Source organism: Amblyraja radiata, chromosome 30 (assembly GCF_010909765.2).
Source record: "Amblyraja radiata isolate CabotCenter1 chromosome 30, sAmbRad1.1.pri, whole genome shotgun sequence".
NCBI classification, from domain to species: Eukaryota; Metazoa; Chordata; class Chondrichthyes; order Rajiformes; family Rajidae; genus Amblyraja; species Amblyraja radiata.
The window spans coordinates 5,572,657-5,586,127 of record NC_045985.1 but is presented as its reverse complement, the minus strand read 5'-3'; the positions used below and the strand labels follow the sequence as shown (position 1 = coordinate 5,586,127).

The 13,471-nt window shown below is 47.5% G+C and overlaps 1 protein-coding gene across 1 annotated transcript; it reads left to right on the top strand.

Moving 5' to 3' along the window:
- Window positions 1–1,082: 1,082 nt before the first annotated feature.
- Window positions 1,083–2,359, top strand: LOC116989922 (E3 ubiquitin-protein ligase TRIM39-like). The gene is made up of 2 exons (XM_033047477.1): window positions 1,083–1,173; window positions 1,761–2,359. Exons 1-2 carry the CDS (start codon window positions 1,083–1,085, stop codon window positions 2,291–2,293), a joined length of 624 nt encoding a protein of 207 aa, XP_032903368.1. The 3' UTR covers window positions 2,294–2,359.
- Window positions 2,360–13,471: the final 11,112 nt, after the last annotated feature.

The following is a 13,471-nucleotide window of genomic DNA, read 5'->3' as shown; positions in this document are numbered from 1 at the left end:
TCCGGTGGCGTGGTTCCCAGAGCAGACTGCCCAGCTTGTCTGGCAAAATGCCTCATCGCCAGAACTGACCAACAAGCACCAAGACCTGGCTTGGCTGGCGGTGAGGGGAGCCCTCTCGGTTAGATCCTTCCTGCACCGTCGGAACCTCACTACCAGCGCACGCTGCCCCCGGGACGGTTGCTATGGAGAGGAGACGGTTGCCCACCTCTTTGCAGAGTGTGGATTTGCAAAACGAGTCTGGAGAGGTATGAAAGGGTCCCTGGAACGATTTATCCCGAACAGCTCCGTCACAGAGGACTCTGTGATTTACGGACTGTTCCCAGGGACACATTCAGAGACTGACATCGAGTGCTGCTGGAGGGTCATCAACTCGGTGAAAGACGCTCTTTGGTCTGCCCGAGCGTTGCTCACCACCCAGCAGAGCGAGATGTCCGTCAGGGAATGTTGCCGACTGGCCCACTGCAGACTGCAGGAGTACGTGCTAAGGGACTCGCTGAAGCTTGGTGCAGCCAACGCCAAGGCTCGGTGGGGGAGGGCCACAGTCTAGGGTCCTTCCGCTGCTGGACATGGGGGGCACAGTATGGTGGAGACGCCCCTCAAATTAAATTAAGGGAAGGTATCCCACACCAGAGGGCCACATGAGTGGCACGGGTGGGGGACAATTTTTGTGGAACTTGAAATGTCAGATGGAAATTTTCGCACTGTGTACACATTGTATATATTTATTACTTGAACAGGGGCCACAGAGTGGCACTGGTGGGGGACTGTTTGGTGAAATTTGACAAATGTAAAAAATTGTACTGGAAAAAGTTTGTATAGTCTCCGAAAATGTCGGATGAATTTTGTTGGAATGGTTCAGAAATTGTATATATTTTCCAATTGAATAAAGTATATTTTGAAATAAAAAAAACAAAAAAAAACCAAGGTGGTTTTTCAGGACGCGGTTATCCCATTGCGCTTAGGGCAAAGATCCTATAGTTACTCTCACGCAAACGTGTAGTACTGACTCATTTTAGCAACCTGGTCGTCATCTGCTTCCGGCCAAAGATCTAATTTTTGCTTTCGCAACTTTGAATTTGACCATGCCGTCCACATCTACGAGTGTTGCCTACTGCTCGGCGCTAAATTGTTTCAATCGCCAATGTAAGCGACCCGACTTATCTTTCTTCAGAGGTACACAAAATTGCTGGGGAAACTCAGCGGGTGCAGCAGCATCTATGGAGCAGCATATATCTTTCTTCAGGTTCCCCGTTAAAGAGGAAAGGTAAGAGAACTTTTATTACTTATGTTGCATATAGAAAATCTTATTTTGCCTGTACAATCTCACTGTAGTTAGACCATAGAGCTCAGATAGTCGAGTCTTCATGGCAGCAAACTTGTAAAAATCTTTCTACCTCTCTGTTATTTAATGCAGAATAAGCACTGTTGTACAATGAGAATTTTATTCGGTCTGCACAAACTTTCAATATAGTCCAGACCTTAAAGCTGGGTGCTCCCCTTTGTCCCAGATGCAGTCGAGGCCTCATGGCAGCAAACTTGTAAAAATCTTTCAACCTCTCTGTTATTTAATGCAGAATAAGCAATCTGTTGTACAATGTGTGTGTGTGTGTGTGTGTGTGTGTGTGTGTGTGCGTGCGTGCGTGCGTGCGTGCGTGCGTGCGTGCGTGCGTGCGTGCGCGTGTGTGTGTGTGTGTGTGTCCTAAACTCCTTCATCCCTCCCCACCCACTGATATTCTCTGTCTCTCTCCGTTCACCCGCAGAGTCTGTGACCTTGGACTTGGAAACAGCGTGTTGGAAACTCGAAGTGTCCAAGGATCGGAAGAGCGTGAAGTGGACCGGGACCCAGAGCAGTCTCTCCGACAACGTGAAGAGGTTTACAGTCTGGCCTTGTGTGCTGGGATCGGAGGGATTTACCTCGGGGAGACATTACTGGGAGGTGGAGGTGAAGGAGAACTGGGGCTGGTGTCTGGGAGTCGCCGCCGAGTCTTTGGCCAGGGAGGGAGAGATCAGCCTGAGGCAGGTGACTGATCTCTGGTCCGTGGAGCAAGTTGGCGACGAGTTTCGTGTGAACTCCTTGCCGAAATCCCGTCTCCTCACCGATCCCATCCCTGAGAGGCTGGGAGTTTATCTCAGTTACGAGGCAGGGACGGTCTCATTTTACAGCGCGGACACCAAATCCCATCTCCACACCTTCAGTGGGAATAAGTTCACGGGGAAACTGTACCCTTTCTTCTGGACTTGGGATGAAAACCAGTGTCTGAGAATCTGTTCCGGGTCCACTCTAGATCTGTAAATGTCTTTGGTCCCGGGTCCAAAGTCAGGAACAACTTCTATTTCAAGGTTCCTTGTCACCTTAACAATTAATATTTTGGGGGGTCAGAAACCCCATTCACAACAGACCGACGCGAAACAATTTACATTTAACAACCAAATCATTAATTGTAAAGCCACAAAGAACTTGGAAATAGAACTGGTCAAAAGAATGGCATGCAAACGTAATTGATTTTGGGGATGTGAATGTAATCATTTTTAACTGTGTCTCCACCACCTCGATCAACTCGGACTTGGAGTTAACTATATAGAAACACAGAAACATAGAAAATAGGTGCAGGAGTAGGCCATTCGGCCCTTCGAGTCTGCACCGCCATTCAATATGATCATGGCTGATCATCCAACTCAGTATCCTGTACCTGCCTTCTCTCCATACCCCCCTGATCCCTTTAGCCACAAGGGCCACATCTAACTCCCTCTTAAATATAGCCAATGAACTGGCCTCAACTACCTTCTGTGGCAGAGAATTCCACAGATTCACCACTCTCTGTGTGAAAAATGTTTTCCTCATCTCGGTCCTAAAAGATTTCCCCCTTATCCTTAAACTGTGATCCCTTGTTCTGGACTTCCCCAACTTCGGGAACAATCTTCCTGCATCTAGCCTGTCCAACCCCTTAAGAGGGCCTGAGCATCGGGCCGCCCGGGGTGGCGACTGCGGGTGCTCGGAAGGCCCCGACCACGGGTGAACACCTGGAAAGATCGGAGGGGAGGCTGGCTGGACTATGGTGCCTTCCTCACCTTGGTGCCATTGTGTTATGTTTTGTCGTGGACTTTCTGTGTTTGTGCTTTTTTTTTAAATTCTATTTTACTTTTAAAGTTTTATTATTTATTATATTTATTTATTTTTATGATACTGACTGTAAAGGGAAATTCATTTCGTTGTCTCTAATTGAGACAATGACAATAAATTTGAATACAATACAACAATACAATGAATGGCGGTGCTGGCTCGAAGGGCCGAATGGCCTACTCCTGCACCTATTGTCTATTGTCTAAATGTTTAAGTAACTCAGCGGGACAGGTAGCATCTCTGGGGAGAAGAAATTGGCGATGTTTCGGGTCGAGACTCTGCTTCAGACCTCTCACCTGATCCTCTAGCCTCTCTTCTGCTGTTAACATTGAAAATTCTCCCATCCCACGGAGTGCTGAATTTGTCTTTGCGGTTCATTGTAGAACCGCATTAGAACAGGAGATGGCGAGCGATGCAAAGAAGGGTTTCGGCCCGAAACGTTGCCTATCTCCTTCGCTCCATAGATGCTGCTGCACCCGCTGAGTTTCTCCAGCATTTTTGTGTACCTTCGATTTCCCGTAATCTGCAGTTCCTTCTTAAACACAAAGATTATAGAAACCTGAATCACTTCTTAAAAGACACAAAGTGCTGGAGTAACTAGGGTCGCCAATTGTCCTGTATCAGCCGGGACATCCCATTTATTGGGCTAAATTGGTTTGTCCTGTATGGGACCGCCCTTGTCCCGTATTTGACGGCCACTACTCGGGTCGAGGGGACTGTCGGGTCGGACCCCGCCTCACCCATCCCGACGTAGTGCAGCCCGTGGAGTGCAGCAGCAGCGTCTCGCCCGTGGCCCCGTCGGTCGGTCGGCTGTTCGACCCTACGCTGACCGCCGACACCACCACCTCCCCCTCCTTCTCACGGCCTGTCATCGGTTCATGAGTTGGACGGAGCGCCGGACTGTGCGCGCGGCCCCCGGGCCAAAACGCCTCAGCTTTCCCACGCGTGGCCTATACAGTACAGTATAACCTCGAAACCTCCAGCATGTCCAAACCCTTAATAATCTAATATGTTTCAATAAGATACCCTCTCATCCTTCTAAACTCCAGAGTGTACAAGCCCAGCCGCTCCATTCTCTCAGCATATGACAGTCCCGCCATCCCGGAATTAACCTGGTGAACCTACGCTGCGCTCCCTCAATAGCAAGAATGTCCTTTCTCAAATTAGGAGACCAAAACTGCAAGAATAGCAAGAATGTCCGAGGCAAGAATTCTCCTTTGGAAAATTGCCTTGATTTTTCCCCAGCAACACCGACATGACGGGCCAAATGGCCTCTCATTCTGTTGTAACTTTGTTTTGAGTTTGTCCTCAAGCAGCACAGGTGACCTTTATGTGTGCACGAGGCGTTCCTTCGTGTGTATCAATTTAGATACATTCACAGCGCAAGTTTAACAAAGCTTCACAGTTAATGCCATGTTTAAGGATGAGAGTTTAAATATTAACAACAAATTAAAAAATAAATATATACTCTCTGACCCGCTGAGTTACTCCAGCGTTTTTGTGTCTATCTACGGTTTAAACCAAAGCTCCTCTAGTAGTTTCGGCCCGAAATGTCGCCTATTTCCTTCGCTCCATAGATGCTGCTGCACCCGCTGAGTTTCCCCAGCAATTTTGTGTACCTCCTCTAGTATCTTTGGTTTAAACCAGCATCTGCAGTTCATTCCTACACGTAAGAATTTCTGTTCCATTTTGGAACATATGACATTTTAAAACTCTCTGTTTAAGAAAGAACTGCAGATGCTGGAAAAATCGAAGTTAGACAAAAAGCTGGAGAAACTCAGCGGGTGAGGCAGCATCTATGGAGCGAAGGAATGGGTGACATTTCTGGTCGAGACCCTTCTTCAGACTGACGTCTGGGAAAAAGCTCTATGATCTTTGGTTGGGTTGGAGGTGGGGGCGGGGGGCGGGAAGAAGAAAGGAAGAGGCGGAGACAATGGGCTGTGGGAGAGCTGGGAAGGGGAGGGGAAGTAGGGAGAAAGCAGGGACTATCTGAAATTGGAGAATATTATAAAAATCTCTTGAAAATATGTTTCAGAAGTTGAAACATTTGCGGAGTTGCTCCTGCATGTGAAATTCTTAATGTTTATATCCAAATTTTGAAAGTGAAAAACTGCTGATAGCAACTAGTCGACTCCAGAAAACATGTTCCTGATGCTCTTAAAAATAGCGGAGTCAGGGGATATGGGGGGAAGGGAGGAACGGGGTACTGATTAGGGATGATCAGCCATGATCACATTGAATGGCGGTGCTGGCTCGAAGGGCCGAATGGCCTACTCCTGCACCTATAGTCTATTGTCCATTCACTGTTTTGAACTCCCTATCTGATTATAAAATGACCTAAGATTTATAAATCAAAACACAAAGTGATGGAGTAAGACAGCGGGCCAGGCAACAGGTTGAGGTAAGAGAGAAGGGCAGATGCTGGTTTATACAAGAGATAGACACTAAGTGCTGGAGTTACTCAGCGGGTCAGGCAGCATTTCTGGAGAATATGCACAGATCATGTTTCGGGTCGAGAGCCAACTTCTACATTTTGACAGTGACATAGTTCAAGTTCAAGTGAGTTTATTGTCATGTGTCCCTGTATTGGACAATGAAATTCTTGCTTTGCTTAAGCACACAGAAAATAGTAGGCATTTATACTACATAACAGATAAAAGTGTCCATATACCATGATATAAATATATACACACATGAATAAATAAACTGGTAAAGTGCAAATAATAGAAAGTGGTTATTAATAATCAGAGTTTTGTCCGAGCCAGGTTTAATAGCCTGATGGCTGTGGGGAAGTAGCTATTCCTGAACCTGGACGTTGCAGATTTCAGGCTCCTGTACCTTCTACCTGAAGGTAGCAGGGAGATGAGTGTGTGGCCCGGATGGTGTGCGTCTTTGATGATACTGCCAGCCTTTTTGAGGCAGCGACTGCGATAAATCCCCTCGATGGAAGGAAGGTCAGAGCCGATGATGGACTGGGCAGTGTTTACTACTTTTTGTAGTCTTTTCCTCTCCAGGGCGCTCAAATTGCCGTACCAAGCCACGATGCAACCGGTCAGCATGCTCTCGACTGTGCACCTGTAGAAGTTAGAGAGAGTCTTCCTTGACAATCCGACTCTCCGTAATCTTCTCAGGAAGTAGAGGCGCTGATTAGCTTTTTTGATAATTGCGTTAGTGTTCTCGGACCAGGAAAGATCTTCAGAATTGCTGATACGAAGAAGCGACTCTATTTACTTGGTCTTGCAGAGAGAGGGATCTGGCAAGTGGGTTGCGGGGGGCAGGGCTGTAAGCAGAGCTGCATTTCCCCCCAGGTCCGCATTCAGACTCTGTCTCCATGTAAGTAGTCGTCATGTCTCCCCCAGGTCCGCATTCAGGGCCACCACTCGCAAGGAATTGAAGGCAGCGATTATATTTGTCCACACTCTTTCGAGTATTGTACAAACCATCCCCCTCTGGAAATTCATTATTTTCGCTTTAAAGTAGAGATCCCGTTGACTTCTGAATGACATTGTGACCTCTGCGTGCACCGGCATTTTTTTCTCTCCAAAGCAGAAACAATCGCTGTGTGAAAGGAAATCAAAAGCCCTTTCAGGCATTCGTCGTTTTTTGTTTGTTAATTCCTTTCATTCCAGCAATGTCTTCTTTGGGTGGGGTGGTGGTTGGGGGTGAGGGGGGAGGGTGAAGAGCTGGCAGTGAGAAAAGACCAGGAGACCACATCTGGAGTATTGCGTACAGTTTTGGTCTCCAAATCTGAGGAAGGACATTATTGCCATAGAGGGAGTACAGAGAAGGTTCACCAGACTGATTCCTGGGATGTCAGGACTTTCATATGAAGAAAGACTGGATAGGCTTGGTTTATACTCTCTAGAATTCAGGAGATTGAGAGGGGATCTTATAGAAACTTACAAAATTCTTAAGAGGTTGGACAGGCTAGATGCACGAAGATTGTTCCCGATGTTGGGGAAGTCCAGGACAAGGGGTCACAGCTTAAGGATAAGGGGGAAATCCTTTAAAACTGAGATGAGAAAAACTTTTTTCACACAGAGTGGTGAATCTCTGGAGCTCTCTGCCACAGAGGGTAGTTGAGGCCAGTTCATTGGCTATATTTAAGAGGGAGTTAGATGTGGCCCTTGTGGCTAAAGGGGTCAGGGGGTATGGAGAGGAGGCAGGTACGGGATACTGAGTTGGATGATCAGCCATGATCATATTGAATGGCGGTGCAGACTCGAAGGGCCGAATGGCCTAGTCCTGCACCTAATTTCTATTTTTCTAATTAAATGACCTGTCTGGAAGGTCCCATTGTTCAATGTGGGAAGGTGTGATCTCAAGAGACAAACAATGTGGAGAACTGTGAAACTGGTTACACGAGAAAGAAGGAGGAGGGAATGAAATTTGTGTAAACAGTATTGAATGTACGTATAGCCACCGAGAATGTCGGACGAATTTCTTGCATGGTTTCGGTATTGTACATATTTTTTTCCTTGAACAAAGTTTAATTTGGGTTTTTTTTAAACATTGAATTCTCTAACTTTAAATAATTTCCCCTTACACTCCCCCCTCTCCCTCACCCCCTCCTTGTCATTTTACCAGTTCCTCGGCTCTCCACATTATTTATGGAGCGAAGGAAATAGACAAGGTTACGGCCGAAACCCTTCTTCAGCCACTCTGTTGACTTGGTCTCGCAGAGAGACGGACAAGGGAGAAGTTATGGTCAATGATTTTTGGTTGTGGTTTTGTATCTGGCAAGTGGGTAGTGGGAGGGAGGGGGCATTGGAGCCGGGGCTGTAAGCAAGAGCTGCATTTCCCCCCAGGTCCGCATTCAGACTGTCTGTCTCCATGTAAGTAGACGTCATGTCACCCCCAGGTCCACATTCAGGGCCACCACTCGCAAGAAATTGAAGGCAGCAATTATATTTGTCCACCCCCTTTCGAGTACCGTACAAACCATCCCCCTCTGGAAATTAATTATTTTCGCTTTAAAGTAGAGATCCCGTTGACTTCTGAACGACATTGTGACCTCTGCGTGCACCGGCATTTTTGTTTCTCCAAAGCACAACAATGATATCTTTCTTTATCTTTATCTTTATTTCGAACGATTAAAAAAAAAAAAAAAAAGACGAAAAGAAAAGATGAAAATGTATTAAATAAAAGGAAAATTATATATATACATATATATATACATAAATACATACACACATACATACATATACATGTACATATATATATATACATATACACATATACACATATACATAACATATATGTACATACATAAATTAAAAAATCAAAAGCCAATTTCAACATAATACACATTAGACTCGTTGGAAAAGGGATAGGAAGAAGCCTATGCTTGTCAAGTCCTCCCCCCCATTCTTCACCATTAACAAATGCAAAATTCAATAAAATAAACTAAACAGACAATTCAAATAAAACTACTCCAATCAAGCTATTAAGAAAAAAAGAACAAAAAAAGAAAAGAGCAAAAATAACAAGCACCATTAACATCTGTGAGATTTACATTCTCCTTCCCCATTACTGTACTTTTCAAAGATATATATTTTGTACATTTTTTAAAATTGCATTATATTCATATTTTGTTTAATTGTTTCGTCAAGACCATTCCACAAAACCATCCCACAAATGGAAGTAAACGTACTTTTTAAATTGGTCCGAGCATAATGCTGTTTCAAGTTTAGTTTCCCTCTAAAGTTATAACCCCCCTCTCTGTCTTTGAACCGTTTTTGTATGTTTACAGGTAGCAGTTTATTTTTTGCTTTATAAATTATTTATGCTGTCTTCAATTCTACCAGATCCTTAATCTTTAAGGTGTGTAATTTTAAATACAGTATATTGGTGTGTTCATGATATCCTACATTGTTTACTATACGAATAGCTCTTTTTTGTAGTGTGCTTAGTGTTCACAATCGCTGTGTGAAAGGAAATCAAAAGCTCTTTATGGCTTTCTTCGTTTTTTGTTTGTCAATTCCTTTCATTCCAGCAATGCCTTCTTTGGGTGGGGTGGTGGTGGTGGGGAGGGGGGGGGGGGGGGTGAAGAGCTGGGGGTGAGAAAATACCAGGAGACCAGGATCAATTAAATGACCTGTCTGGAAGGTCCCATTGTTGGCTCGGGAAGGTGTGATCTCAAAAGACAAACAATGTAGAGAACTGTGGAAGGTACACAAAATTGCTGGAGGAACTCAGCGGGTGCAGCAGCATCTATGGAGCGAAGGAAATAGGCGACGTTTCGGGCCGAAACCCTTCTTCAGACTGATGGGGGGTGGGGAAAGAAAGAAGGAAAAAGGGGAAGAGGAGGAGCCCGAGGGCGGGCGGATGGGAGGGTGGGAGGAGACAGCTAGAGGGTGAAGGAAGGGGAGGGGACAGCACAGGCTAGCCAAATTGGGGGAATTCAATGTTGATGCCATAGGGGCGCAAGGACCCCAGACGGAATATGAGGTGCTGTTCCTCCAATTTCCGCTGTTGCTCACTCTGGCAATGGAGGAGACCCAGGACAGAGAGGTCGGATTGGGAATGGGAGGGGGAGTTGAAGTGCTGAGCCACCGGGAGGTCATGTAGGTTAAGGCGGACCGAGCGGAGGTGTTCGGCGAAACGGTCGCCCAACCTACGCTTGGTCTCACCGATGTAAATTAGCTGACATCTAGAGCAGCGGATGCAGTAGATGAGGTTGGAGGAGATACAGGTGAACCTTTGTCGCACCTGGAACGACTGCTTGGGACCTTGAATGGAGTCGAGGGGGGAGGTGAAGGGACAGGTGTTGCATTTCTTGCGGTTGCAACGGAAAGTGCCCGGGGAGGGGGTGGTGCGGGAGGGAAGGGAAGAATTGACGAGGGAGTTGCGGAGGGAGCGGTCTTTGCGGAAGGCAGACATGGGGGGAGATGGGAAGATGTGGCGAGTGGTGGGGTCACGTTGGAGGTGGCGGAAATGGCGGAGGATTATGTGTTGTATTTGCCGGCTGGTGGGGTGAAAGGTGAGGACCAGAGGGACTCTGCCCTTGTTGCGTGTGCGGGGATGGGGAGAGAGAGCAGTGTTGCGGGGTATGGATGAGACCCTGGTGTGAGCCTCATCTATGGTGGCGGAGGGGAATCCCCGTTCCCTGAAGAACGAGGACATTTCCGATGCCCTGGTATGAAATGTGGAACTGGTTACACGAGAAAGAAGAGGGGGAGGGCGGGGGGGGTGTAAGTACAAGTTACTCCTTCTAGGCCGGTGTAACTATGACTCCCTTAAACTGAAATGGGACTATCTTAAACTCTTAAACTCATTGTCCTCATGTAAGTGAAGGTCGTGTTTCTCCCAGGTCCGCATTTGGTGGCCACCAATCCCAAAGAAATGAAAGCAGCGATTCTCCTTGTCGCCCCCCCCCCCCCCCCCCCCCACTCCAGATATACGGTGACTCTACACGGCTGCAACTTCTTCCCTTTCGAGTACAGCACATACCTATTTTAAATATTTAACAACCACAGATATGTAGGCTATTCCTTCACTGTTTTGAACTCCCTAACTGATTATAAAATGTCCTAAGATTTATAAATCAAAACACGAAGTGATGGAGTGAGACAGCGGGCCAGGCAACAGGTTGAGATAAGAAGGAATGGCAGATGCTGGTTTACACAAAAGATAGACACTGAGTGCTGGTGTAACTCAGCGGGTCAGGCAGCATTTCTGGAGAATATGCACAGATCATGTTTCGGGTCGAGAGCCGACTTCTACATTTTAACAGTGACATAATTGCTGATAATAAAAGCGACTCTATTTACTTGGTCTTGCAGAGAGAGGTATAAGGGGGAAGTTCTGGTTGTGTATCTGGCTAGTGGGTTGCGGGGGGAGGGGGGGGGGGCGGTAGCAATGGAAGCAAGAGCTGCATTTTCCCCCAGGTCCGCATTCAGACTGTCTGTCTCCATGTAAGTGGAGGTCATGTCACCCCCAGGTCCGCATTCAGTGCCACCACTCGCAAGCAAAAATCAGCAGCTGCCAATCATCACACCTTTCCAGAGCTCCATCATCGAAGACATTGGAGGAGCTGTGATGAATCAAAATAATGGAATTATCAAGTGTTGTCTGTTTTCCTCCACCCATAGCTGTCACCACCCCCACTCTGCTAAAAGGCAGACCACATGACGGAGATGAGGCGCTCCGATCAGCGGGTTGCTGTCAGCCCACGTGCCGGATCTACCCGCACCCTGTACGGAGGGAGGGAGACCCGGCTGTGATTCTCGACTTGCCCTGACAATGGTCCCCAGGCTGTTGCTGTAACTTATTCCCTGCGGCGTCTAAACAATGCGCTAACTCACAACAATTGTCCCTCTCCCACTGTTCAATCCCACGGGTGCATTCTCCTCTTCATTCTGGATGGACACAATGTTCAAGTTCAAATGAGTTTATTGTCATGTGTCCCTGTATAGGACAATGAAATTCTTGCTTTGCTTCAGCACACAGAACATAGTAGGCATTTACTACAAAACAGATCAGTGTGTCCATATACCATAATATAAATATATACACACATGAATAAATAAACTGATAAAGTACAAATAACAGAAAATGTGTTCATAATAATCAGAGTTTTGTCCGAGCCAGGTTTAATAGCCTGATGGCTGTGGGGAAGTAGCTATTCCTGAACCTGTACCTTCCACCTGATGGTGTGGGTCTTTGATGATACTGCCAGCCTTTTTGAGGCAGCGACATCTTTTGACAGAATACACCGTTGTGACATTAAACGCAACTTATTCTCACACTTTAGCTTTAGCATTCAGAGTTCAGAGGCACAGTATGCAAACAGGCCCTTCGGCCCAGCGAGTCCATGCCAATCATCAATCCATCACCCGCTCACACTAGTTTTATGTTATCTCACATTCTGCATATTAGTGGCACATTTACAGAGGGCAATTGATGTTCATGCCAGCATGCCATAGAGATGTGGGAGGAAACACACGGCATCATAAGAAAAACATGCAAACTCCACACAAACAGTGGCCGTGGTTAGAACCGAACCCGAGTCTTCGGAGCCGTGAGCCAGCGGTTCTACCAGCTGCACTACTGTGCCCACACTTATTATTGTCACATGTACTGAGAAACAGTGACAATATTTTGTTTGCATGCTGTCCAATCTAATCAGGTAATACTGTTCATTAATACGGCCAAGCCAAGCACAAGTACAGCAGGTAGAGTGAAGAGAGTCTAATGAAATATTAATATTGTTCATTGGATTCTTTTACCCTATCCCCGCCCTATCTTGAGGCAGGGGACGGGAGAGAGAGAGGGGGGAGAGAGAGGGGGGGGGGAAGAGACAGTGAGGGAGGGGCAGAGAGGGGGGGAGTGAGAGGGGGGGGGGAGAGACAGAGAGGGAGGGGGAGACAGAGAGGGGGGAAGAGACAGAGGTGGAGACAGGACGAGGGGGGAAGATAGGGAGGGGGGCGGGAGAGAGGTGGGGTAAGAGACTGAGGGAGAGGGAGAGGACAGAGTGGGAGGGGGGAGAAAGGGGGGAAGAGACAGAGGGAGGGGGGGGGGAGAGACAGAGAGGGGAGGGGGAAGATACAGAGGGGGGGAAGAGTGCGGGGAGAGACAAAGGGGGAGGGGGGGAAGAGACCGAGGGAGTGTGGGGAGAGACAGAGAGGGAGGGGGGAGAGAGACAGGGGCGGGGGGAAGAGACAGAGAGGGACGGGGGGAGAGACAGAGAGGGGGGGGAGGAGAGGAGACCCGCGGCTCTGTGTCGCCGTCAATCCGTTTACTTGCTGCCGAGGTGGGGAGAGGAGATCCATGTCTCTGAGAGGAAGAGAGGGGGGGGCGGGTAAGAGACAGAGAGTGAGGGAGGGGGGAGAAGAGACAGAGAGGGAGGGGGGAAGAGACAGAGAGGGAGGGAGGAAGAGACAGAGGGTGTGGGAGGGGGGGAGGAAGAGACAGAGAGGGGGGGGGGGAGACAGGAGAGAGGGAGAGAGAGATTCAAGAGAGTTTATTATCATGTGTCCCTGTATAGGACAATGACATTCTTGCTTTGCTTCAGCACACAGAACATAGTAGGCGTGAATACAGAACAGATCAGCGTGCCCATATACCATTATATACGTAAATACACACATGAATAAATAAACTGATGAAGTGCAAATAACAGATAATAATGGGCTATTAATGTTCAGAGGTGAGGAGGGGGGGGAGGGAGAGGAGATCCATGTCTCTGAGAGGGGGAGGGGGGTGAGACAATGAGGGAGGGAGGGGGGAGAGACAGAGAGGGAGGGGGGGAGAGACAGAAAGGGAGGGGGGGAGAGACAGAAAGGGAGGGAGGTGGGGTGAGACAGTGAGGGAGGGGATGGAGAGACAGAGAGGGAGGGGGGGGAGACA

What these genes read in the sequence shown, in the direction of transcription:
- LOC116989922 (XM_033047477.1), top strand. Translation starts at nt 1,083, where the DNA reads ATGCCGTCCACATCTACGAGTGTTGCCTACTGCTCGGCGCTAAATTGT. An exon ending in CGACTTATCTTTCTTCAGAG is followed by an intron (nt 1,174 to 1,760) that starts GTACACAAAATT and finishes GTTCACCCGCAG; the next exon opens with AGTCTGTGACCTTGGACTTG.